General features: G+C 43.2%; 1 protein-coding gene and 4 non-coding genes across 5 annotated transcripts in view; 4 read left to right on the forward strand and 1 right to left on the reverse strand.

The window, feature by feature from the left end:
- Positions 1 to 153: 153 nt before the first annotated feature.
- The window catches only part of invs (inversin), a 39,648-nt gene continuing 14,390 nt past the window's right edge, over positions 154 to 25,411 (reverse strand). The window contains exons 13-21 of the mRNA XM_085364923.1: positions 25,286 to 25,407; positions 23,171 to 23,278; positions 22,958 to 23,064; positions 22,658 to 22,867; positions 20,725 to 20,936; positions 17,048 to 17,615; positions 16,073 to 16,224; positions 426 to 512; positions 154 to 343 (exon numbers count right to left, since the gene is read on the reverse strand). Coding sequence (XP_085221049.1) covers positions 228 to 343; positions 426 to 512; positions 16,073 to 16,224; positions 17,048 to 17,615; positions 20,725 to 20,936; positions 22,658 to 22,867; positions 22,958 to 23,064; positions 23,171 to 23,278; positions 25,286 to 25,407 — 1,682 coding nt within the window. The 3' untranslated portion in view covers positions 154 to 227. The remainder of the gene's footprint in view (positions 344 to 425; positions 513 to 16,072; positions 16,225 to 17,047; positions 17,616 to 20,724; positions 20,937 to 22,657; positions 22,868 to 22,957; positions 23,065 to 23,170; positions 23,279 to 25,285; positions 25,408 to 25,411) is intronic.
- On the forward strand, positions 719 to 791 carry trnat-ugu (transfer RNA threonine (anticodon UGU)). The gene has a single exon. It is a non-coding gene; the product is annotated as a tRNA-Thr (tRNA).
- On the forward strand, positions 1,983 to 2,055 carry trnat-ugu (transfer RNA threonine (anticodon UGU)). Its single transcript has one exon. It is a non-coding gene; the product is annotated as a tRNA-Thr (tRNA).
- Positions 6,031 to 6,103, forward strand: trnat-ugu (transfer RNA threonine (anticodon UGU)). The gene has a single exon. It is a non-coding gene; the product is annotated as a tRNA-Thr (tRNA).
- trnat-ugu (transfer RNA threonine (anticodon UGU)) lies at positions 9,841 to 9,913 on the forward strand. Its single transcript has one exon. It is a non-coding gene; the product is annotated as a tRNA-Thr (tRNA).

Raw genomic sequence — 25,411 nt, forward strand, 5'->3', positions numbered from 1 at the left:
AAAGGTTATCTTTTACACACACCATTTTCTGTAGACTTAACCCCACCCTGTGAGGTCATGGCTCTGATGTCATATGGCTTAATTTTAGAAAACTTGGCACATTGAGTGAACAATGCGTAGAGTAATTCTATAGAGGCAAGACTATCAGCCAGCTGAGAAAACATCAAAGAACATGATGTGTGTGTGTGTGTGTGTGTGTGTGTGTGTGTGTGTGTGTGTGTGGTTTTTCAATGTTTTCCCCGGCCTCGTGTCCCCTGTCCTGCGCTATGTGGTCTCAGGTGGTAAGAGTAGAGCTTGGCTTGATTCATGGTGTCAGTCAAAGGCACACAGTCTATACCGCTCACTAAAAAAGACAAGCATTTAATAACTTTTGTAGAAACTTGTACTTGATAAATAAAGGTGTGTTTGTGTGCACAGGCACTTACACTGGCTCTGGGTGCGTTGAGGGATGTCCAAGAGCAGCTGAGACTGAGAGTCCCGAAATGAACGCCCTCGTCTGGACTTTGAGTTGCCTAAAGGGCAGTAAAGTAAAGAGCTGATGAAATTAAGCTGTCCAGCTACATAATGTGAATGGTTTCTGAACACAGGTAGTTGATGTTGGATACCAAAGCCTGGGGCGCTCCTTTAACTGGTTGATCTAGTCCAGGGCTCACACCCTTGCTTGTTCTGTTGTCCGGTTGTCTTTATGTAGTGTATCCATGGGTGTTACTTCAGCAAAGGCCCTATAGCTCAGTGGTTAGAGCACTGGTCTTGTAAACCAGGGGTCGTGAGTTCAAATCTCACTGGGGCCTAGCAAACTTTTTGGTCCTGTAAATATTTTTTTACAGGACCAAGGTTGCCAGACCCTTAGTGGAATCTGCACACAAGCCAGCAAGAGGCTTAAGACCCCTACTAGAATAGGCCAGGGAAATTGCTCCAACTATCCAGTGGAAAAGGCGCTCTTTAGGCACAGGCTTTTCTATATGTGGTTTAGCGCAAGCTACAAACAGCTGGTCACTTTGTCTAAAACTCTGGGTTCTGTCCATATAGATACGCAGAGCACAGACTGGAAACAAGGTATGCAGCCACTGTGGCATACCTATTTGGGGAGAACTCATTTCACAACCTCTACACTGAAAGAGCGTGGATTTCTCCTACAAACGTAGCTGAAGCTAAAATAATCAATAGAGCTGTCTTCAAGCACAGAAATTTTACCTTCTTGGCTGAAACCATCCCCACGGTAACAATCTGAGACAGGAAATCTTGTTTCTTACACTCGTGGAGCACAAATGAACAGTCTGGAGAGACTCTCACATGATGGTGGCCGTCACAGTGAGGGTCTAGTCCCTGTGATCCTACCCACTTCTGAAAGTCCCATGTTCAGTGGCATCATCACTACAAAGGAAGCTAGCAGCCTCTGGGACTGTTTGAGGATAACTTGGGTTGCCTCTGCGAAACAGTGCTAGGGATGACTGTATGGCCAATGTTCTCTTTGAGGACAGAAATGCTCTCACCCAGAGACGTCTAGACCTGAGCCCTATGAAAGTAGTGCGTTGAGTTGGTCTCAACGTGCTCTTTTCCACACTGACTGGAGGCAGTTGGGGTCTGCCACCAGTCAGTCGTTGAAGTATGTGGCTACCCGAAAGCCTTTTCCCCGAGCAGGGCCACTGCTGCCTCGGTGCATTTTACAAACACCCTTGTGAGAGGCCAAAAGGCAGGACCACAAACTCATATGCTATCTCCTGGAAAGCAAATTTTAGATACTTTCTGTGTGGGGGGATATATGAGGATGTGGAAAAAAACGTCCCACAGTAAAGTGTGGGTGAAATTAAGGTTTCCAGCAATGCAATGTGAATGGTCTCTGAACACAAGGCAGCTAGTGTTGGATACTAAAGCCCTGGGCACTCCTTTAACTGTTTGATCAAGTTCAGAGTCCACACCCACACTTGAGCTATGCTACGGTTGTCTTTATGTAGTGTATCCATGGGTGTTATGTCAGCAAAGGCCCTATAGCTCAGTGGTTAGCGCACTGATCTTGTAAACCAGGGGTCGCGAGTTCAAATCTCACTGGGGCCTAGTAAATGTTTTGGTCCTCCTCTAGGTGGACACATAAGCCCCTTTTCCATTAGAACCTACTCAGATCAACTCGGAACGACTGGTTTTTCATTACAATCAAGTACCACAGAAAGTGCGTTGTTGTCATTATAGCAACTCGGCTGAGCATCCCATGACGTAATTGGTATGCGTAACAAACGCTACAGCAAAGGTGGACGTCGAGGTCACTGTATACCTGCTGCTCGGTCTGTGAGCCCTTACAGGCTGGCTAAGTGATGCCCATGTCAGGAGAGGCTAGGGCCTCCCTATATAATAGGCTGACATAGCATCAGATGTAATTCAAAACAAGCCCACCTTTTCCTCACTTCCCTAGCAAAGAGGGTGGTCTGGTGAAACACTCGCTCATACTACTCATAGAACCGGGGTTATAGACATAACCTTAAGTTCTCTTTCATAGCATTCATTTTGTGTCACACTAGGGGGACAAATACTAACTCCCGGATTGCCAGACATGCATGTTTAGAAGACAACTGTCCCCAGTAGTACTTCACAGGGAAGAAGCTCCCAGCTGTGAAGAACATGCACTGAGGACTGAATGTGCCTGGTTAGGTGCTGTTATATCTAGCCTGTAAAATCTAGCAAATGTGTGAGGTGAGGCCCAGGATGCAGCTGCACACATCGCCTGGACAGAAACTCCCTTAAAAAGAGTCTTGATGCATTCTTAATCATCCAGGTAATTAAATCTCAAAAGGTTGATTCTGTTCATCTGGACGTAGCAATGTAGCAACAGTTCTGATACTCCTGAAACATAGGGGATCACTACGTGTTTTTGCTTAGGCATCAGTTGTCCTTCTCTCCTGAAGATTTCTGATAAATGTCCAGCTGGGATAACCACATTTACTCAGGGCCTTCTTGACCTGCTGGTCTTCTGCTTCCGTGGCTGCTGTGTCTGTAGGGATGGTGTTTGCTCTATGGTGTAGCGTCCTGATGACACCCAGTTTGTGCTCCAGTGGATGATGAGAGTCAGAACTTAAATACTGATCCGTATGCACAGGTTTACAGTACACATTAGCTTTTAAATGTCCCCCATTACTGATGGAAATCTCCCAGTCTAAGAAGGCCAACCTGTTGCCCCAGCAGACCACACTGTAAAAGTTGGCTGAGGTAAACACAGAGTCCTAGAAGGTCTTCAGGAGTGGGACCTTCACTCCAAAAGACCTGAGCAGGTACAGCCTGCTCTTCCCTTTTCTGTAGAGAGCATTTGAATTGTGAGTCCAGTCCAGTTTATTGTTTAGATGAACACCAAGGTACCTGTAGCTGTCTACAGGTCCATACCTTGGATGTTTAGTGGTTGCAGTGGAGGATGTTTGTGCCTGCGGAAGTCTACCACCAGCTCCTTGGTTTTTCTAGTGTTGATCTGGAGGTAGTTCTGCTGGCACCAGTTCACAAAGCCTTGGCTCAGTTCTCTGTAACCCTTGTGGTCCCCATCAGTGATGAGGTCAACTATTGCAGAGTCGTCAGCGAATTTCTGCAAGAAGTACTGGGTGAAGTTGTGAGAGAAGTCTGCAGTGTAGATGGTCATCTCTCACCTTTTAAACAAAACCCAAGGTGTTCTGGGTGTGGTGTTCAGAGCTGCCTACCCCAATGGGTTGAGGATCGAAGCCAGAAACTTAGAAATATTATAGGTGACCGAGTTGATCATACAGACAATTGGTCTTAAAGGTACACCGTGTTTATGTATCTTCGGTAAACCATACAGACTTGGTGTAGATTCCCCTGGGTATAGCCTGTGGTATGAGGTCCGGTCAATAGCATTGTCTTATTCTAACTGCTTCAGACAATCTATCACCCTCTTCCTGTAACCACTTCCTGGGTCTCGTTTCAGGGGCTCATAAGTATTTTTGTCACTGAACAGTGACAACATTTTCTCACGATAGTCTTTCTGAATTTAGCAAGACTGTGCACCTACCCTTGTCTGCCGGAAGGATGATTATGTTGTTGTCATTACTAAGTGGTGTGAGTGCCTTCCTCTCCTCCATCCTGATGTTGGATGCTTGGGGATTTGCATTGCTGAGACAGGCCTAAACTTTCATCCCTGGTTGCTCTGCTTCCACATCTACAACATTGTTGTTTGAAATTTCTGTTTCTGTGGCTGTGATCAGTTCAACTCGTGGATTTGTTTCAGCATAACAGCAAAGTTCAACCTTTTTGTAAGGATGATTTTCGCTGCTTGGGTGAGTTGTATGTCAGACAAATCTTTCACCTACTTGTCCACATCCTCGGTGTGGCATCCTTCTCTCTTATGGCTGCTAGGGACACTCTCTGTATTTTGCTATGGTTTCCGATGCAAAACAAGTAAGTTGATCAATGGTCTTTGATCAGTGGGCTTTGATCAGTGGTTGTTGATCAATGGTCATGACAATTTGCATATTAATGATCAAGGAACTGACCTCACATCTCATTGTTCATTCAGCGGGCTGGTTTCAGTTATTGTGCAAAGTACCGTTTATAAGGTTGGGGAAACCTGCAGCCAGCTGAGACTGAAGAAGTCACTTGGATGAGTGACGAAACGTTTCTCCCATTGAAAACGCTACGTCCAGATGAACAGAATCAACCTTTTGGGATCCCTTAAAGCAGGGGTGTCCAACTCCAGGCCTGAAGGGCCGGTGTCCTACAGACTTTAGATGTATCCTTGATGTAACACAGCTGATTTAAATGACTAAATTACCTCCTCAATATGTCTTCAAGTTCTCCAGAGGCCTGGTAATGAACTAATCATTTGATTCAGGTGTGTTGACCCAGGGTGATATCTAAAACTTGCAGGATACCAGCCCTTGAGGCCTGGAGTTGGACACCCCTGCCTTAAAGAGAGTCCATGAGGTTGCCAGACCCTTAGTGGAATGTGCACACAGGCCAGCAGGAGGCTTAAGACCCCTACTAGAATAGGCCTGGGGAATTGCTCCAACTATCAGTGGGAAAGACGCTCTTTAGGCACAGGCTTTCCTATATGTGGTTTAGCGCAAGATACAAACAGCTGGTCACTTTGTCTAAAACTCTGGGTTCTGTCCATATGAATACGCAGAGCACAGACTGGAAACAAGGTATGCAGCCACTGTTGCTCCTCTTAAGAGAAAGGCAGCAGGTAAAAGGCCGGCAGTTCCATAGGGGAAAATATCCAAATAACTTTTGGGGAAAAGGTGGTGTTGAGTGGCATACTGACCTTCGTATTATAAGGGGAGCACTGAATGCACAACCTCTACACCGAGGGAGCATGGATTTTTCCTACAAGCTTAGCTGAAGCTAAAACAATCAATAGAGCTGTCTTAAAGGACAGAATTTTTACCTTCTTGGCTGAAACCATCCTGGGGAAAAAGTCTAGGGAGACTCTTACATGACGGTGGCCATCACAGTGAAGGTCTAGTCCCTGTAAGACCACCCACCTCTGAAAGCCTCATGTCCAGTAGCATCGTCACTATAGAGGAAGCTAGCAGGCCTAGCAGTATCTGGCACAGTTTTAGGATAACTCGTATTGCCTCTGCGAAACATTGCTAGGGTGTATAAAAGCATTTGAGTGACAAGCCACCCCATGGCAGTTGGGGGCTGCCACCAGCCAGTCGTTGAAGTATGTGGCTACCCGAAAGCCTTTTCCCTGAGCTGGGCCACTGCTGCCTCGGTGCATTTTACAAACACCCTTGTGAGAGGCCAAAAGGCAGGACCACAAACTCATATGCTATCTCCTGGAAAGCAAATCTTAGATACTTTCTGTGTGGGGATATATGGGGAGGTGGAAATAAACGGCCCACAGTAAAGTGTGGGTGAAATTAAGGTTTCCAGCAATGCAATGTGAATGGTCTCTGAACACAAGGCAGCTAGTGTTGGATACTAAAGCCCTATGCACTCCTTTAACTGTTTGATCAAGTTCAGAGTGCACACCCACACTTGAGCTATGCTACGGTTGTCTTTATGTAGTGTATCCATGGGTGTTATGTCAGCAAAGGCCCTATAGCTCAGTGGTTAGAGCACTGGTCTTGTAAACCAGGGGTCGCGAGTTCAAATCTCGCTGGGGCCTAGTAAATGTTTTGGTCCTCCTCTAGGTGGACACATAAGCCCCTTTTCCCTTAGAACCTACTCAGATCAACTCGGAACGACTGGTTTTCCATTACAATCAAGTACCACAGAAAGTGCGTTGTTGTCATTATAGCAACTCGGCTGAGCATCCCATGACGTATTTGGTATGCGTAACAAACGCTACAGCAAAGGTGGACGTCGATGTGACTTTATACCTGTTGCTTGGTCTGGGACTTTTTGTTAGAGTTGGGGACAACAGCGTTAATTTTTGTAGCCATTTTTCTCCGGTTTCAAAAATGGTGGTTTTGAGTTTCATAAACAAGATGCTCTAATCACTCACCGAACCCTTACAGGCTGGCTAAGTGACGCCCATGTCAGGAGAGGCTAGGGCCTCCCTATATAATAGGCTGACATAGCATCAGATGTAATTCAAAACAAGCCCACCTTTTCCTCACTTCCCTAGCAAAGAGGGTGGTCTGGTGAAACATTCGCTCATACTACTCATAGAACCGGGGTTATAGACATAACCTTAAGTTCTCTTTCATAGCATTCATTTTGTGTCACACTAGGGGGACAAATACTAACTCCCGGATTGCCAGACATGCATGTTTAGAAGACAACTGTCCCCAGTAGTACTTCACAGGGAAGAAGCTCCCAGCTGTGAAGAACATGCACTGAGGACTGAATGTGCCTGGTTAGGTGCTGTTATATCTAGCCTGTAAAATCTAGCAAATGTGTGAGGTGAGGCCCAGGATGCAGCTGCACACATCGCCTGGACAGAAACTCCCTTAAAAAGAGTCTTGATGCATTCTTAATCATCCAGGTAATTAAATCTCAAAAGGTTGATTCTGTTCATCTGGACGTAGCGTTTTCAGAGGGAGAAATGTTTCGTCACTCATCCAAGTGATTTTTTCAGTCTCAGTAGACTGCAGGTTTCCCCAACCTTATAAACAGTAGATTGCACAATAACTGAAACCAGCCCACTGAATGAACAATGGGCTGTGAGGTCAGTTCCTTGATCAATAATATGCAAATTGTCATGCCCATTGATCAACAACCAGTTCAAAGCCAATTCGTTGATCAAAGACCACAGATCAATGGCCATGAGTACCATTCACAGAGAGTTGGGGAATGGCTGCAATCACAGCATTTTAAGATGGCAAAAGACGTACCATTAGGTCCCCTCCTTGATTCAGAGATGGTCTTTCCCTTTTCACGTAAATGGTAGGGGTGCAACGATACTCGTATCGATATTGAACCGTTCGATACAGTGCTTTCGGTTCGGTACGCATATGTATCGAACAATACAAAAATTTTAATTTATTTTATCAACTTTCCGTCTGACGATGCTGTCTGTGTTGAGCGCTCAGTGGATCTGCGCTCGACAGTGCAGCCTAGGCGGAGGAGTCGAATGCAGATTCACTGAGTGCAGGGCAAGCTAGCGAGACAGAAGTTAAGCTCTCCTTGCAACATGGCAAATTGAACCTCCCCCACCCTCATTCAGATCTGGCGTTTGGAACTATTTTGGTTTTCATGTGAAGTATGACCCTGAAGGTAAGCGCGTCATGGACTAAAGTAAAACAGTATGTTGGATGTGCCACGCAATGCTCAATTACATGGGTGGGAGCTAGTGTGTTAGCGCAGTTAGGCAGTTAGCTCGTTAACGTGTTGGCTGTCCAGCCCCACGCACGGGGCGATCTGCGGTAGCTCGTTAACGGAGATTTGCCGTGTTGTGGCGTTAACGTCATTTCAACGAGATTTTTTACACTGACAGCACTAGTGGGAACACAACGAATATGACTGCACATTTACGCCGACATCATCCTAGTGCAAAGACAAGTGGAAGCAGACAAAAACAACAAGCACGCATGCTACAAACTTTAACCGAGTCATTTGGACAGCCGTTAGCACAGGATTCTCCTTATGGGGACCTGATATGTTTAATATGCTGCTGAGACTATAGCCCAGAAGAAGCGTATAGTATAGCTTTTATTTTGGAAAGAGCCATTTCTCTGTAATAAACACTCTTTTCCAAAGATGAGTGATTCCTCAATCAGATACAGGGCTCGCAAAATCGCTAGCCCGACGTCCCGGGGCTAGCGATTTTTCCAGTCGGGCTACCAAAATCTATCTCTGCCCTGCCCGTCGGGCACTGTCGCACTGACAGAGGCGAGGCAGCCGGACATTGGCGCCACCGGGCCCTCTGACCACCACCGGTAGGCAACGGGTGAGGACACAACAAAGTGACAGCCAAAGAAAAGCTCACCACAAAACGGAAAAGTTATGACAAATCAGACTATAAGGCAAAAAGAAAGTGTAGCTTTATGGTTTCATGGACAAAGAATTTCTGTGGCTGCAATATGACAAGCTAAATAACCAGGGCTGCACATAAGTGGTCTGCAGGTGCGCATTCGCTGTCAAAATAAAAAACGCGCACAAGATAAGAAGTTGCAACGCGTGTTTGCGTACATAAGATTTTCAGGAGGAGGACAGACATTTGTTTAGAACTCTTAAAGATGTCGAAGAAGCTCCTTTAAGCAATTACTGTGATGTTCCTCCACCTCCAAAGAAATGTCAAAAGGAGTCCGAACCACAAAAGAAGCACGTATTCTCGGAAAAGTAGTTGCAGGAGGTGAGCTGGCTTCAAACAAATGATGAACGCACAGAGATGTGGTGCGGAATGTGCCGTGAAAATTTAATAAATGACAAGTTAAAAAGGCATGAACTTTTTTTTTTGTATCGAAAAAATATCGAACCGTGACACCAAAGTATCGAACCGAACCGTGAATTTTGTGTATCGTTGCACCCCTAGTAAGTGGCCTCCTTGACTCTCCGTTCAAACCAGCATTCCTACCTGTCCAGGATGTGTACATCCTCATCATTGAAAGAGTGTCCACTGGTCTGTAGGTGTAAATAGACTGCGGAGTCCTAGCCTGACGAGTACTACTTTAGAACCGGGGTTATGTTTTGCATTTTGTGTCACACTAGGGGGACAAATACTAATTCCCGGATTGCCAGACATGCCTGTTAAGAAGACAACTGTCCCCAGTAGTACATCACAGGGAAGAAGCTCCCACCTGTGAAGTCTCATGTCCAGTGGCATCGTCACTACAGAGGAAGCTACAGCTGCTAAGCTATCAGGCCTAGCAGCCTCTTGCACTGTTTGAGGCTAACGTGTGTTGCCTCTGTGAAACTGTGCTAGGGATGGCTGTATGGCCTTAAGATAGAAATGCTCTCACCCGGAGAAGTCTAGACCTGAGCCCTATGAAAGTAGATGGTCTCAATGTACTCTCTTTTACTAGGTAGAGGATCATCAGGGGGTCCTTTGTCCCTCTTTGGGGGACCCACTGGGTTTAAATCTGGGACTCTCCACCATTTGGATGAGAGGTGAAACATCTTCAAGCAACTTAAAGAAGTCCAGACGCTTTTCTTTCCAAGCTCCTTAGACTACTCTCTTCCACGTTTATCTGAAAGCCCAAATTCCCCGGGTGGTGTATAAGAGCATTTCACTGACAAGCCACCCCCTGGTAGTTGGGGGCTGCCACCAGCCTGTCGTCGAATATGTGACTAACCGAAAGCCTTTTCCATGAGCAGGGCCACTGCTGCCAAGGTGCATTTTACAAAACACCCTTATAAGAGCACTCCTTTAACTGGTTGATCAAGTTCAGTTCACACCCATGCTTGTGCAATGGTCTGATTGTCTATATGTAGTGTATCCATGGGTGTTACTTCAGCAAAGGCCCTATAGCTCAGTGGTTAGAGCACTGGTCTTGTAAACCAGGGGTCGCGAGTTCAAATCTCGCTGGGGCCTAGTAAATGTTTTTGTCCTGTACATACCCCCCCGTCCTCCTTTAGGTGGACACATAAGCCCCTTTTCCATTAGAACCTACTCAGATCAACTCGCCACAGCTTGCCACGATTTGGATCAACAGCCTTTACTGTTAGCTAAATGATGCCCATGTTATATAGGCCTTCCTATATAATAGGCTGACATAGCGTCAGATGTAATTCAAAAAAGCCCACCTCTTCCTCACTTCCCTAGCAAAGAGGTTGGTTCGGTGAGACACTCGCTCATGCTACTCAGAGAACCAGGGATAAAAACATAACCTGAAGCTCTCTTTCATAGCATTCATTTTGTGTTTCACTATGAGAGAAATAGCGATTTAGTTAGTATTTTGTGCTTAGAAATATTAACTACCAGATTGCCAGACATGACTAGAGATGGCACGATACCACTTTTTTATGTCCGATACCGATACCGATATCATAAATTTGGATATCTGCCGATACCGATATGAATCCGATATAGTGTTTTTTAATCAACAAAACTGTTTTTTTAAATATCTTGCTGCATTTTGTATAAGTTCATACTCAAGTTTAAAACAACAACTACACTAAAGCTATTCTGTTATACCTGTATGCAAAAAAAAATATTTCATAGTTCAGCAATACTGATCAATCTAATAAACTTAAACCTACACCATCCTCCCTATTCTGGTATTTTAAAGAGTACTTAGCGTAAATATTAAGCAACCTAACTAATAGGGTTCCAACTCCCAGCAACAACAAAAATAAATAAATAAAAAATAGGGAACCACCCCTCACGCTCCACCTCATGATGCTTAATCGACGTAATCAACCTTAATTTGATGCAGTGTGAAAAAAAATGCACAGAAATCAATTATTTTTCAAGAAATATTAAATAGATTCAACATCTTTCTTCAACAAAATTGCAGACTGCACAGATGGTACCTTCCCAAAGGAAAAAAGTACTATAGCTTACTAGGGTATATATATTAGACTTAATAGTCACTATATACAGTAATTGACTTCTATTCCATCCATCCATTTTCATCCGCTTTGTCCGGGGCCGGGTCGCGGGGGCAGCAGCCTAAGCAAAGAGGCCCAGACCTCCCTCTCCCCAGCCACCTCCTCCAGCTTATCCGGGGGAATACCAAGGCGTTCCCAGGCCAGCCGAGAGATATAATCTCTCCAGCATGTCCTGGGTCTGCCCCGGGGCCTCCTCCCGGTGGGACATGCCTGGAACACCTCACCCAGGAGGCGCCCAGGGGGCATCCTTGTCAGATGCCCGAACCACCTCAGCTGGCTCCTTTCGATGTGGAGCAGCAGCTGCTCTACTCTGAGCCCCTCCCGGATGGCCGAACTTCTCACCCTATCTCTAAGGGAGAGGCCAGCCACCCTTCGGAGGAAGCTCATTTCTGCCGCTTGTATCCGCGATCTCGTTCTTTCGGTCACTACCCACAGCTCGTGGCCATAGGTGAGGGTAGGGACGTAGATCGACCGGTAAATTGAGAGCTTCGCTTTTACACTCAGCTCCCTCTTCACCACCTATCGGCCCCCCTGGCTAAACTTTGCTAGATCCGCCCCTGCACAGTTACCAGCGTCAGCTACGTAGAAAAAGATCCTGGTGTAGAAAGTAATATTAAATAAATTCTAACAACAGCTTATCAAGCTTAAACGTGCTGCTGTTGTTCAGCCGCTGGTTTCCTCTTTCTGGTGCAAAGTGGGCCAAAAACAAACAAGAGAGACGGACTCGCGACAGAAAAGCCGATCAGCTGATCATTAAGCAGTTTCATGATTGAAGTAGCAGCAGGAGAGGCAGTCGCTTGTTAAGCTTAACGCAGGAATGCTTTACAAACATTCAGAGATGGACTTACACACTTGCTTTACTTCTCTCGGGGATAACTTTGTCGGAGATGAAATGCCGGGTTGCTAGCGAAGCTCCAAATGCTATCCAGACCACCGACAGGTCCCGCATGCCACAGCCGCTCTATCAGGTGATGCATACTGCTCCGACGTGCTAACGTTCTGAGGTGAGTTACGGCGTGTTGCAAGTTTTGTGAGGTGCTTTCGTGATATTTAATGGATCGGATTACATTTTTTATTTTTCTCCGATATCCGATCCAGTAATTTAGGTCAGTATCGGACCGATACCGATACGTAATATCGGATCGGTCCATCTCTAGACATGACTGTTAAGAAGACAACTGTCCCCAATAGCACTTCACAGGGGAGAATGTGCCAGGTTTGGTCCTGTTACATCTTGCCCATAAAACTGAGTAAATGTGAAGACCCCTGCTAATATAGGCCAGGGCAATTGCTCCTACTATGCAGTGGGAAAGGCGCTGTTTTGACATAGGCTTTCACATATTTGGTTTCCTTCGTGCTCTCAGTAGACCTAACCACTATCTACCAATATAAAGCCATCACCACCTATTTAATTGCAGGCTAACATAAAAGTTTCAATTTTTTTAATCGCAAGTCGTAGACTCCTTCCAAGAAATACCTGGAAGTCAGCCAAATACAGGTTAATCACTTTGGAACCCCATTTTATTGGCTTGTAGGTCATAGTTTTAAAGGACAGGTCAGGGAGCGGCACAGTGGCCCAGGACAGAATCTAGTTTTTTTTCTCACTGAGCTCCACTTGTTGTATGCTTACTACTCCACTTTTCATATGTACACTCTTTAGGGAGGGTGGGGTTTGCAGTTTCACTTGCCCACTTATTCTAAGGTGACTCCAGGACAGATTTTTACAAATTTCCTTTACAAGATCTAAGGGTTGAGACCAGCTCTAGGACTCTGTGGCGGGGTTTGTGTCCACTCATACAATTCAACTGGGGAGCTTTCATGTATGAGAGAAATACATTAACCACTACCAGTCTTGTTGTCTGGGACGTTAAAAATAATATTTAAACACATAAGTTTTTTATATTAGCAAATTAAACAAGTAATACATTTTTTTTTATCTGTGATGAAAACAAGATCTTGTTCTGACACAGATTTTTTAGATATAAGAGTGTTGGAAAGCTATTTTTAAAAATGGTTTATAATAATTAAGCGTGCAGGTGATAGCGTCCACAGTTCATACATCTGTCTACTTCAAGATACGAGAGACGGAGTAATAAAATGACTCTCGTGTGTGTGTGTGTGTGTGTGTGTTTGGGAGGGGGGGTGTTGTTAATGTGTGTGTTCAGCAGATAGCTCTACGCAGTCGTCTGACATTCCCCCTGACAGCTCTGAACTTTTCACAGTGCCAGCACTGTCAGGTAGAGAGGGAGGAGAGGCGAGAAGGGGGAGGGGAAAACAACGTCAGAAGACCGGATCGGACCGTGAGCAGAGAGGCTGTGCGGGCTTCTGTGTTTTGGCGCAGCAAGGCTTCTGTCTGTCCTCCCATCATCACCTGGTGATGTGTTAAGAAGGTCAGGCCTGTCTGTGAGGGCGAAACCTTACCAGAGCTTCCACGCGGGAAACCAGGCTGATACCGTCCCGGCGTGTGGATTGAAGCATTAGCCAGACATTTCCACGGGTCGCTTACAGTGTTTCTTACACAGCTGGATTTGTAACTTCTTCTTCTTTTAATCTTACAAAATCTTCAAATGCTAAAGCTTTAATTCATGCTGCACATCCGACTCACTGATTTCTCAGCCACTATTTTCTGCTAACTTAACCGAACACGAGTTCAAGGTTTAGCCAATTAAAAACATTCCTAATAAGCATATTTAACTCAGGAGTTGCAGCGTGCACCAGCTGCTTTAAAACTGCAAAGGGTCAGTGCACACCAAGAGTTCATCTACAACTATTAGAGTTAAAATTAAAGCTGCTTTTCCTACACTTGATATCCATTGTTTCTAATGTGGCAAAGTTGCAGGTGATAATTTCTATAACATGTTTATTAGCATGGCTGTCTTTTGGCCATTATTGCTTGTTTACAAACTGCAAGGTGCCTGCTTCTGTTAAGAGTGCTTTCCCAGCATCCTCATTTCCTATCATCTCTTTGCTCGCATGACAACACTCCTCCCCAAAAAAGTGTTTTTCGTGTTTTGGTGTGCACTCAGGCAGACTCACAGGTCACAGTGTTGCATTTGTTGAGCTTTTCAGCCACTAGAAACATTAAAACTTAATGTTTGGAAATTGAAAAGTCATTATTTCAGCGGTGAGCCATCATCCTGATTAATCCAATATTACATTACCAGAGCAATTAAGTGCAGCATTGCTCTCAAAGGTTTAGTCTAAAATAGCTCTGCTCAGTTTTCATGCTTCTCCTTTTTCAGAGTTCAGTGGAATGTCACAGGATCGACCACACATTTTTAAATAGATGTGAGAGAAAGATATATTAAATATATGTGAAATATATTATGAAATTCTTTATGGCAAAGATTGAACTGGAAACATTTCTTAGAGATTTTCGGACCATATTGACACGACAGCACGGCACAGTTCTTGTAAACGTGTCCACGATGTGACTCTCCTGTTCCACCACATCCCAAAGGTGCTCTATTGTATTGAGATGTGGTGACTGTAGTGGTTTCTGAGTACAGTGAACTTACTATTTGGTTCAAGAAACCAGTTTAAGATGGTCTGGTCTTTGTGACACGGTGGATTATCTTGCTGGAAGCAGCCATCAGAAGTCATAAAGGGATGGACACAGTCAGCAACTACACTCAGGTAAGCTGCAGCATTTAAATGATGCTCATTTGATACTAAGGGGTCCAAAGTGTGTCAAGAAAATATCACCCACATCACAAACAAGAGCAGCTTGAACCAGTGATATGAGGTAGGGTGGACCTGTGCTTCCATGCTGTTTATGCCAAATTCTGATCCTACCATCTGAATGTCACAGCAGAAACCAGGATTCAGTGGACCAGGCATGTTGTGTGCTCAGAGGTGCTCTTCTGCATACCTTGACTATAATGAGTAGTTAACTGAGTTACTGTTGCCTCTGGGCATTCTCCTCTATGGAAGCCCGTTTCCGCCACTAAAAAAAAAAGTATCCATAACTCGAAATATCGACTTATTAACTCAAAATTTCAACTTATTTTCTTGAAATTTTGACTTATTAACTTGAAATTTTAAGAAAAGTAACTCGATATTTTGAGTTATCTCTGCCATCAGTAATCTACGTGGACTGCACACTCAAAACCGGATCGCAACAAACTGGCGCTTTCAAGAGTACGTTTGCTGATAGTAACACCATGTGATTCAGCTCATAACACAAGCATTTCATCATTTGTGACGCTACGCTGAAAATAATCAGCAATTTGTGCATTCATGACTGGCTGTTATACTGGTAGCTTAACTGTAGCATTTGTAGCTGAGGGCTTCCGCTTCCGGGTAACAAGGAAATTACGTCATTCATGTAGATTACTGATTATTAACTCAAACTTTTGAAAAAAGTCAACATTTCAAGCTACTTTTCTCAAAATTTCAAATTAATAAGTCAAAATTTTGAGAAAGATAACTCGAAATTTAGAGTTTTGGATACTTTTTTTTTTTTTTAGTGGCAGAAACGGGCTTCCATACTCCTCTGACCTCTGGCATCAATAAGGGATTTCAAACTAGAGAACTGCTGCTCACTGGATGTCTTTTTTTTTTCCAGTCCATTCAGAGATGATTGTGTGGGAAAATCCCAGAAGATCTACATTTTCTTTAACACTAAGATCTTTCTGTCATTCAACGTTTATAAGATATTGCTTACGGTCTGTTCTATACACCTTGATTTGTAGCTTCATCTGCTTTTAATACCACTTTTAATTAAGACGGGCAGATGCTCAATTCCTTAAACATCTTTAATAACACCACTGTTTCTCACTCATTACCTGACCGTTTCCTCTCTGACTTACAGTTTTGATCAAGTGACAATGATATTAAAACTCTCTGATCCATAGAAAAGTAGGCTTTTCATTCATTTTGCCCTTAGAGTTTGACCAGCCTGTGAAGTGTAGAAAATAATTTTTCTGCCGTATTTTGATGATCAGTTTCATCTTAACCAGGTCATCTTGACCACATCTACAAGCCGAAATACACTGAATCGCAGGTGTGTGATTGCCTGATTAGATATTTACATTAATGAGCAGGTGTGCCTAATAAAGTGTCTGGTGAGTGTAAATAAAGCAATAGAATGATTCGGGAAACTAAAAACAGTTTTGGGGCAGTATGCTGGTGATCTTACCGTAGATGCTTTGGAGCACAGAGCTCTTACTCTGTGTTGGCTTAGCAGGTTGAGCTCGGATTTCCACCTTCTTCCTGTTATGGGTGTAGTTTGAATGTCTGGACTCCACCTCTTCATGGGCTTTTACCTCCCTCCGTCTGCGTGCACAAAACCTGCAAACACACATCCACACAAACACATGCACGCAGTTCTATAAAAATCATCTCTAACAGCGTTCAAAGCTTTAAAAGCTGGCAAGTCCTCGCACTAATTCTCACTAAGCGTAAACAAAGTAAACAGTTTACTCAAGGAAATTAATAGGCAACATATATACAATATAACTGTGAAGCTGAGGAGAAACAGAGGGCCTCCTGCAGTGGACTGGCATCCACTAAGAGAAACGCAGTGTGTGCAAGACAGAGAGAAAAGCAACGAGAGGCTTCTGGTAGCTATTAGAGCAGCCCGGCTGAACTTTTAGCCTCTTGTTAAAATACTATGAAACTTCTAGATTACAGCCTTTATGTCCCACGTCTTCTTGTCTCAACCCTCTCCCACGCTCTCCCCCCCACTGCTCCACTGTTCATGGCATCCAGACTAAAGACGGGGGCGGGAAAGTATTCACAAGGGGGCACATGTGGGTGCCACATGGCACTGCCCCAAAATTTTGAATGCTAAATGCGGTCTGAATCGCTTCAAAAAAATTCATTTGTCCCAGCATCGATCAAGCATTTAAATAACAGTTTTTAAGATTATCTGCAATGTGTGTATTGAATGTTGTGATAGGCCCCTTTTTAAAATCTATTTATTAATTTCTCTTTTCTTTTAATGTTTACTGACTCTTAGTGAAGGCAGCTTCTGTGACGGCACTTGAGTCCACAAAAAATTTCCCTAAGGTGACAATAAAGTGTGCCTTATGATATCATACTGCGCTGCCAATCTCCCCCAACCCTCCTGGTACAAACACAAACACGATCAAGGAGAAAAATGTAAACTCGCCTTCTCCAGGCACGCTGGATGATGCGTGCAGCCTCGTTCCTCCTCCTGCGATGCTCCTTGTTGTACTCCCTGTGTGCACGTGTTGACATTGGTGCGTGTGCGGCAGATTGAGCCTTTCTTGGGGGGCTTTTGTGATCTACAGATGAACTCCTTCTTAATGAGGCTGAGCGAGTTTGGTCTTTGGTTGTGGCCTTCTCTGAAGTACGCGCCTTATGTCGTCTGTGTTTTTGTGGAGAGGTGTGGGCATTGGTAATTGCCCGGGCAGTCTGCACGCTCATGTGAGCATTACTCTTTTTTAGAGGCATGCAGTCTCTTCTACCGGCCTCAGTTTGGTCCACAGAGGAAACCGCTGTGGAAGGACTGGGTGAGTTTGACAAAAGTCGTTCCCTGAATTTGGGCATGGAGGGAGGTGTGGGTCTGAAGCCGGAAGGGGAGAGAAGTTCTGTCAGCCTTGTGGTCTGCAGAGCATCGGGGGAAGCATCACTGCTCACATGACTGCAGCCCAAAGCTTCAGGACAATCATGCGGTTCAGCTTCTTTACCTCTTCTAGAGGACCTGCTTTTGTGAACTGGTTGGAGTGGAGTTGAAATTAAAAAATAAAGATCATGTAAATGAATAAAACACCACTGTCTGTACTGTTTAGTCAAGATGAATGCATTTGCTCAATTAAAAGTTCATTTTAAACACCTAAAAAGTGTTTAAAATTAGTGTTTAAAAGTACACCTCTGTGCAATATCAATTTAAAGTCAATGATTCAAAATGCATTATTTCACAGAGTTAAATACTCCAGACTAAACTGACTATACAGGCTGCTGACCAACTAAATTGAGTCCACCTCTGATTTCTAGTTAGTTAATTGCATGAATGAGTTTATGAAATTAGCTTTGAAGACTGGAACTTCTCTCATTTTGGATCTGATGTGCTGTGCATATCTGTATATTTGCATCATGATTATACAAAATAATTTTTTTAGTGAAATTAAAAAATCTGATTGTCATCAAAAAGATGGTAAAGGACACGGGAAGATAAGTGAGCCACTAAAAATCAGCAAAGACTGAGCTGCAGAAAAGAACAGAACGAGCCACAAGATCACTAATCAGAAGTGTGGTGTAGTGGTTGTCCACAGACAGCGTGCTACTGCACAGCTTTGAAAGTAATTCAGACACAAGGGAGTCAAAGCTTTGTTGACAGCTTGGACAGTGTAAAGGACTGTCTACGATGGAGTCCAGCAAGTTCACTGCAAACCTGAGCGGGAAACTCAAAGGCAGTGGTTTGATGATATCAGACTCCATGATGGCAACAAGTATTACAGAAAATTATCAAAACAAATGAGCCAAATATTCCTGCATCACAAAGATCCAAAGCACACTGGCAGAATCGGTGTAAAGTAAAGTAAAAACTGGCCAAATGTGTTGCATGGCTTGAATCTAACAGAACACATTTGAGGTATGAAGGTGAAAAGCAGAGGAGCACAATCCTTTCCGCAAAGACCAGCTGAAAAAACCGTCCCAGGAGAATGGCAGAATATATCCTCAAATAAGTATGCAACAGTGACATCCATCATTCTGAAGAGGATTCAGTGTCTCATCAAAAAGAAAGGCAGACTTACAAAGTACTGATAAAACACTTTTACTGACTTCTGTTGCAGTGTGGTTTATATTTTTATCTATCTATCCATCCATCCATCCACTGACGCTTATCCTTTTTTAGGGTCGCGGGGGGTGCTGGAGCCTATCCCAGCTGTCCTAGGGTGAGAGGCAGAGTACACCCTGGACAGGTTGCCAGTCCGTCGCAGGGCTAACCAGAGGTGTGGACTCGAGTCACATGACTTGGACTCGAGTCAGACTCGAGTCATTAATTTTATGACTTTAGACTTGACTTGAAAAAATGTTCTAAGACTTGTGACTTGACTTGGACTTTTACACCAATGACTTGGGACTTGAATTGGACTTGAACCGGTTTACTTGAAAAGACTTGATATTTTACCCCAAATATAAAATCTAACATGCATATTATATAGAGATTGAAAATGTGACGTCATTCACGGGTAGAACCGCAAAGGATTCTGGGAACTCGTGGCAAGCGGTACTAGCGCACGCAGGCTTTCAATTAAAATCAGTTATACAGCGATAAAAAGAAACACAAAAATGTCAAGAAGCCGTTGTATTATTAACTGCAATAGCCGGTCGCATGACAGCCACGGGAAGCCGACGGGTAAAGAGATCGGTTGTTATCGGATTACGTCGTTGAAGAGAAATTGTTCGAGCCATGTTTCCGAAGTAACAAAGACGCGACGGATGGCCTGGATTGCAGCCATTCAAAGATCAAATATAACATCCCAGAACACTCCAGCTCACAGGTTAGTCTGCTCCAAGCATTTACACGAAGGTCAGTGTTTTTTAGTAGTTAATACGTCATTTTCATAACATAATTGGTGATATAGGTTACAAGCAAGTCTGGCGCTGAACAGAAATGGTCGCGCTATGCTCCTTTATTTATTGTGCATAAATAGTGAATTGTCCTGACACAATATTGCGTTTCGCTTCTGTTATTATGGTACATTGACAAAAACATATACTTTTATTCACAGGATAAAACAGGTTTTTTGTATCACTAATTGCCCAGTACGATTACAGCATACAGTATTGTTGTCACTGCTACATTTCTGTGATGCTACCAGAAATTATTTCCACTACTAATTAATTACCGTTGAGCTCAAAGGTCCTATTAATAAACGGTTAAGGAATGTGTATTTATGACGACGATTTGTGAGACTGGTAAACTTATGATACGTACGATGGTCTTTCGTTCTACACGGTGCAGTTCAAGGTCCTGTACCCATCCGTCGGTAAACTGTACCTGGGCTTGTTGCAGTGACCTGAAGTTACTAAACTTCATGAGTGTATGCACTCACTCCAAGAACCGTATGATTATAAATATGCATATAAATATGCTAAGATGAGATAGCTGACTTCATCTAACTAGCAAATGTTGTCCAGGCTACGTTGGTGATACAGTTTTTTTTAATGTGTATATTTTTGTCATGCGATTTTAAAGCCGGTCCTACAACCGCATCCAAGAATAACATGCAGCTTATCTCAGAACTGTCGGTGAAAATTATTCTTGGAGCTAGGTTTAATTGAGCTGCATTTTATAGAGGTGCAATTTCACAATTTGTGTATATTTTCTAAGTTCACTATTTTGTCATGTGTTGAGAAAAACACAGATTTTAAAATTACATGGTCTAATATTTACATTTAGCATATAACTGCAACATTATTTTTTCGTTGTTTTTTTTTTAAAGACTCGAAAGGACTTGAAATTCAAAGTTTCAGACTTGTGACTTGACTCGGACTTTTACACCAGTGACTTGAGACTCGACTCTGACTTGCCTGACATTACTTGAGACTTGACTTGAGACTTGAGGATAAAGACTTGAGACTTACTTGAGACTTGCAAAACAATGACTTGGTCCCACCTCTGGGGCTAACACATAGACAGAGACAACCATTCGCACTCACATTCACTTTGTTTGTTTTTTTTAACAGGGTAAAATAAAGACAAGGGATGTGATTATGGTTAGTTATTAAAGCGATATTGCACAGGCGTGTCCTCACTTGTAAGCGCATTAACACTTACACTTCAGACTAAATTTGAGGATTTCTGTATTTTTGTACCTCTGTGTCTCTCCTCTTTGCTCTTAGTGCGTTCAGCTTTGGATGATTTCTTTGTTTCCACAGACGAATCATTCAAGGATAAGTCCTCTATAATGCTCACTAAGGACAGCTTTTCTTGCTCTGCTTTCACGGGTGAAACCCTCCGTTTCTCTGCTGTGGCCCCTGAAACTTGCTGCACGGCTTCTCTCTTCCGCTGTTCCTCTTCTCGCTTTCTAAACACAAAGAAAACCAGGCAAAAAATGCAAAAGAAACCTCGTCATTTGGTACAGGCAGTATTGTAGGTTTCTGGTTATTTTCTAACTCTGGACCTTTTTTTAAGAACATTCCTGGACGTCTTCTATACAGCTTGAATATAATCTGATAAGGATATTAGCTTATCATTAGTAATATGTGGAAAAAAAGCTTTGCTTAAAAGGCATGTCTAAATAAAACTGCCTGCTTGGATTACCATAAAAACCTGAAGTCAATGTGCCCTCTGAAAACAAATTTACTTGTCAAAAGTGTTGTTTAAGAGAATAAAGATGAGACTGGTGAGCAAATGGCAGAAGAAGAACGAGTCGGAAGAGGCAGACAGAGAGGAGACGTATGTGTGTGCTGGGCTGACAGAAAGAAAGATAGATATGGAGAGAGTGTGACTGCTTCAAAGGCAAAGTAAATGTAATTTGCGAGACACAGTGTGAGACAAACAGAGGGATGTCAGTGAGTAACTTCTAATGAATATAAACACCATGAAGCCATGTAATCAGTGATTACAGCTTAAGTGTGTGGTGGTTCTGGGTTTGTCTGGGCAACCAAATGTTAACCAAACCAAATGTGTTAATGTTCACTAAATAATATTTTCAATTCAATTCAGTCAGACACCTGTTTATATTGTAGGGTAAAGACCCTACAATGTTAGAGAGAGAAGTCTGATGAGCCCCTATGAGTAAGGACTCGGCGACGGAGGGGAGGAAAAACTTCCTTTCCTCTGAGTTTGAGGTGAAGCTCACTCGGATTTTAACTCATCCAAGAGTTTTAGGAGATCGACCTATGATGTCAATTTGAAAATCTTATGTCACCTCATTCTCGATTTATCATATTCATAAACTTGGGTGTCCCTCAGCTTTTCACAGAAATGCAACAGAGGTATGCAGATGCATGCTCCATGTATCCTTAACATATACCTATGGGGCTTGATATTTCAGATTGATTATATGAGTAGAAAGATTCAAGAAGCTAACATGGGAAAAATATGTAAGTACACTCACTGCAGCATTCTGGATCATCCTTTCAGGGTGTTTTAGGACAGCCCGATAATAATACATTCCAATAGTAAAGCCTGTATGTTTAATATGCGCACTGAAGGACATATCTTGGTCAAAAATAACTCCAAGATTCCTCAAAGTGTTATTGCAAGGCAAGATTATACCATCCAGTGAAGAGGTCAGATCTTTATGTCTTTAAGACATGCTTGTAGTTTAACTAGTTGCTGTGTGTCACCTGGCTTCATAGACAAATATAGCTGGGTATCATCTGCATAGCAATGAAAATATATGTAATGTTTTCTCATAATGCTTTCTAAGGGAAATAATATAAACAGTATTGGTCCCAGCACAGGACCCTGTGGAACTCCCTCAATAACCTTTGCGTTTGAAGAAGACTCCCCATCTACATGAACAAATTTGAGTCCGTCAGACAGATATGATTGAAACCCCTGCAGTGTATTTCTTTAATACTGTGTATTCTAACCCATGTATACAATATTGTGGTCAACAGTGTCAAATGCTGCACTGAAACCTAGCAGAACAAGCACAGACATGAGTCCACTGTCAGATGCCATAAGGAGATCACTGCTAGGCTCTGTTAACGCTGGTTAATAAAAGCTAGTTATGCCAATTCCTTCACTTTACCATTATACCTATAACTCTGGCATGACCCTATATGTGTCTCTCACTTGGCTGCATCCTTGCGCAGTTGCTCGTGTCGCATGAGGAGCTGCTTTCTCTCCCTGAAGGCCTTGCGGACAGTGTAGCCCTTGTAGACCGCCTGGATTGAGGCGGCAGCGATGTCCTGGATAGCTGCTATGGACAGAGCACCATGCTCCAGCATGAACTGAGTCACCTCACTGTGCCCCCCCAGCAGAGCATAGTCCAGAGGGGTGTACCTGCACAGCATAAACAGTGTGATTCATACATCTATTTTCCTACTTTTTAAGCTTCACCTCGGCTGCTTTCATTGTGGTCTCAGTTCTCACCTCTCCTCACTGTGCTCCATTTGATTGGGAAAGGCATTGTAGCCCAGCAGCAGTTTCACAGCGTCAAGGTAGCCATTGTTACATGACCAGTGGAGAGCGGTCCGGCCCTGGACCCCCATAAAGAAAAAAACAGCATTAACGTTGTATGTTTAAACCTTACAAAAAAAAGTCAGACATGAAAGTGTATTCAAGCAAATACAGGCAATTTCTTACCTCCTTGTCCTGTATATTAGGATCAGCGTGGTTCTCCATGAGAACAGCCATGCAGGTGATGTAACCACCGTAAGCTGCGCACTGCAGTGGAGTCCTTCCTGCATGATCCTGCAAAAAGTTTACACAGCAGATCAGAAGTTTTGGAGCTACGACATAGACAGCTTTGAAGTTCACAGTGATCAGCCATATGCTTTACGCTGGACACAAGAATCCAAACTGTTTTTGGTCGTTAATGAGGACAAAATCCAAAATTCATGTTCAGTATGTAACTAGGAAGTCACTCGGTGCTGTATTAGATTATCCATAACAATGTTGTTTTATGATTATTAACCAGAGATAGTTTCTGTTGCTCTAAAGAACGGAACACACAGGTGAAACACTACCAAATGAAAGCAGTTTAAATGAAATAGAAGTAACTGTAACAAAAATTTATGACTAAATGTTTCCAATTGACCATGACAATTTAATATGACACACTACTGCAGCAGCACGTTGGCTTTGGTTAAACTTTATTGCATTTTGCTGCAGGGCTGAGGTAGAGGGTGAGTGGTCACGCTTCATATTAAAGAAAAAAACATCCTTTCATCCCCTCTCCTGCTCTAGTATGTTCACTGTAACCTTTTATTAACCTGTAATTTTAAACTGAATTTGGACGATTTAATCCTAATGGTTACTTTATCAGTTATAGTTATCTAGTGTGTGAAGGAGGCTATCAGTAGGCTGAAACAAAATGAACCTATCAGACAGATAGCAAAAACTTTAGTAGAAGCCAAATCAGAAACCTGGTACATTCTTAAAAAGAATGGTGTAGTGGTTAACATATAAATTAGACACCTGAAGGGTCGCTGGTTAGATTGCAGTCGGAGACAAAAATCCCTTTTGGGGTTGTGTCAGGAAGGGCATCTGGTGTTCCACTCTACCAAATCAAACTTGCAGAGATACCCATTTTGGCATGGCTGCCATGTTGTGAAACACCAAAAGGACTAAAAACTAAAACTAGAGTGTGTGATGAGGATTATTTCCAGGATTAAGAAAAACAACTTTACACCACCTATCTGAATCAAGAACACACTTGACGAGGTAGGAGTATCACTTTCCAAGTCCACAATTGAAAGACACCCTTTATGAATATGAAGACAGAGGGTGTACAACAAGGTGCAAACCATTGGTTACACTCACGAACAAGAAGGTCCGATTACACTTTGCAAGAAAACTATCTAAAAGAGCCAAAACAGGTCTGGAAGAATTCTAGGATGGATGAAAGCAAGATGAACTTGTACTAGAATGATGTGAAGAGAAAAGCCTGGAAAAAGAGAGAAACAACTCATGATCTAAAGCATACCACATCATCTGTCAAACATGGCAGAGGCAATGTTATGGTATGGGCATGTATGATCCAGAGGAACTGGGTCACTAGTGTTCATTGATGATCTGGCTGCTGATAGAAGTTGCAGGATGAACAGTAGAGTGTACTCTTTGCTTAGATTCAGCCAAATGCTGTCAACAGATCAGACACACTTCACGCTGCAAATGGATAATGACCCAGTTATTTAATGGAGAGACTGACAAACAAGCAGCACATCTGGTGGATCATCATAGGAGAGGAAACACAACATGTCTATGGCTTCTTTTGTTTGTTTTTAAGCCTTTAAATAGTCTTACCCCACCCTAACTAAGCTCTTACATGTGCACTCACCATGCTGGTTGCTCAGGTCAGCTGATCAGCTGCTCCTAGATAATGCGAGGGCACAGCAAAAGCTCAGAGGGAACAGATCTTTTGCTGTGGCAGCACCTAAGTTGTGGAATTCGCTGCCACTGCATATTAGACAGGCTTCTGCACTGCCCATTTTAAGTCACTTCTTAAAACCTACCTCTTTTCACTTTCCACAGTGTGAGAGGTGATTTTCATTGTTTTAATTGTTTTTGTATAAATGGTTTTGTATATTTATTCTGTTCTTAAGCACTTTAGTCAGCACTTGCTGTTTCAAATCTCTTTATAAATAAGACAGCTTAGCTTAGCTAGGCTTCTATACTTTAGACGCCCGTTGCCTGCAAATGATTTTAATCCAAGTATTAAAAACAACTACTCCCTTAGTGAAATATGTTTATGCATACCTGTACATTGGGACTTATCCCATTCTCCATCAGTATCTGACAGACTTCAGCGTTCCCTCCTAGAGCTGCCCAGTGTAGAGCAGTGTGACCATCTACGTCCACCAGGTCAACACGTGCAGAACCTTT

This window comes from Diplotaxodon limnothrissa, linkage group LG11 (assembly GCF_057381915.1).
Source record: "Diplotaxodon limnothrissa isolate DT_005_m linkage group LG11, D_limnothrissa_male_GT1.1, whole genome shotgun sequence".
In the NCBI taxonomy this organism is placed as follows: domain Eukaryota; kingdom Metazoa; phylum Chordata; class Actinopteri; order Cichliformes; family Cichlidae; genus Diplotaxodon; species Diplotaxodon limnothrissa.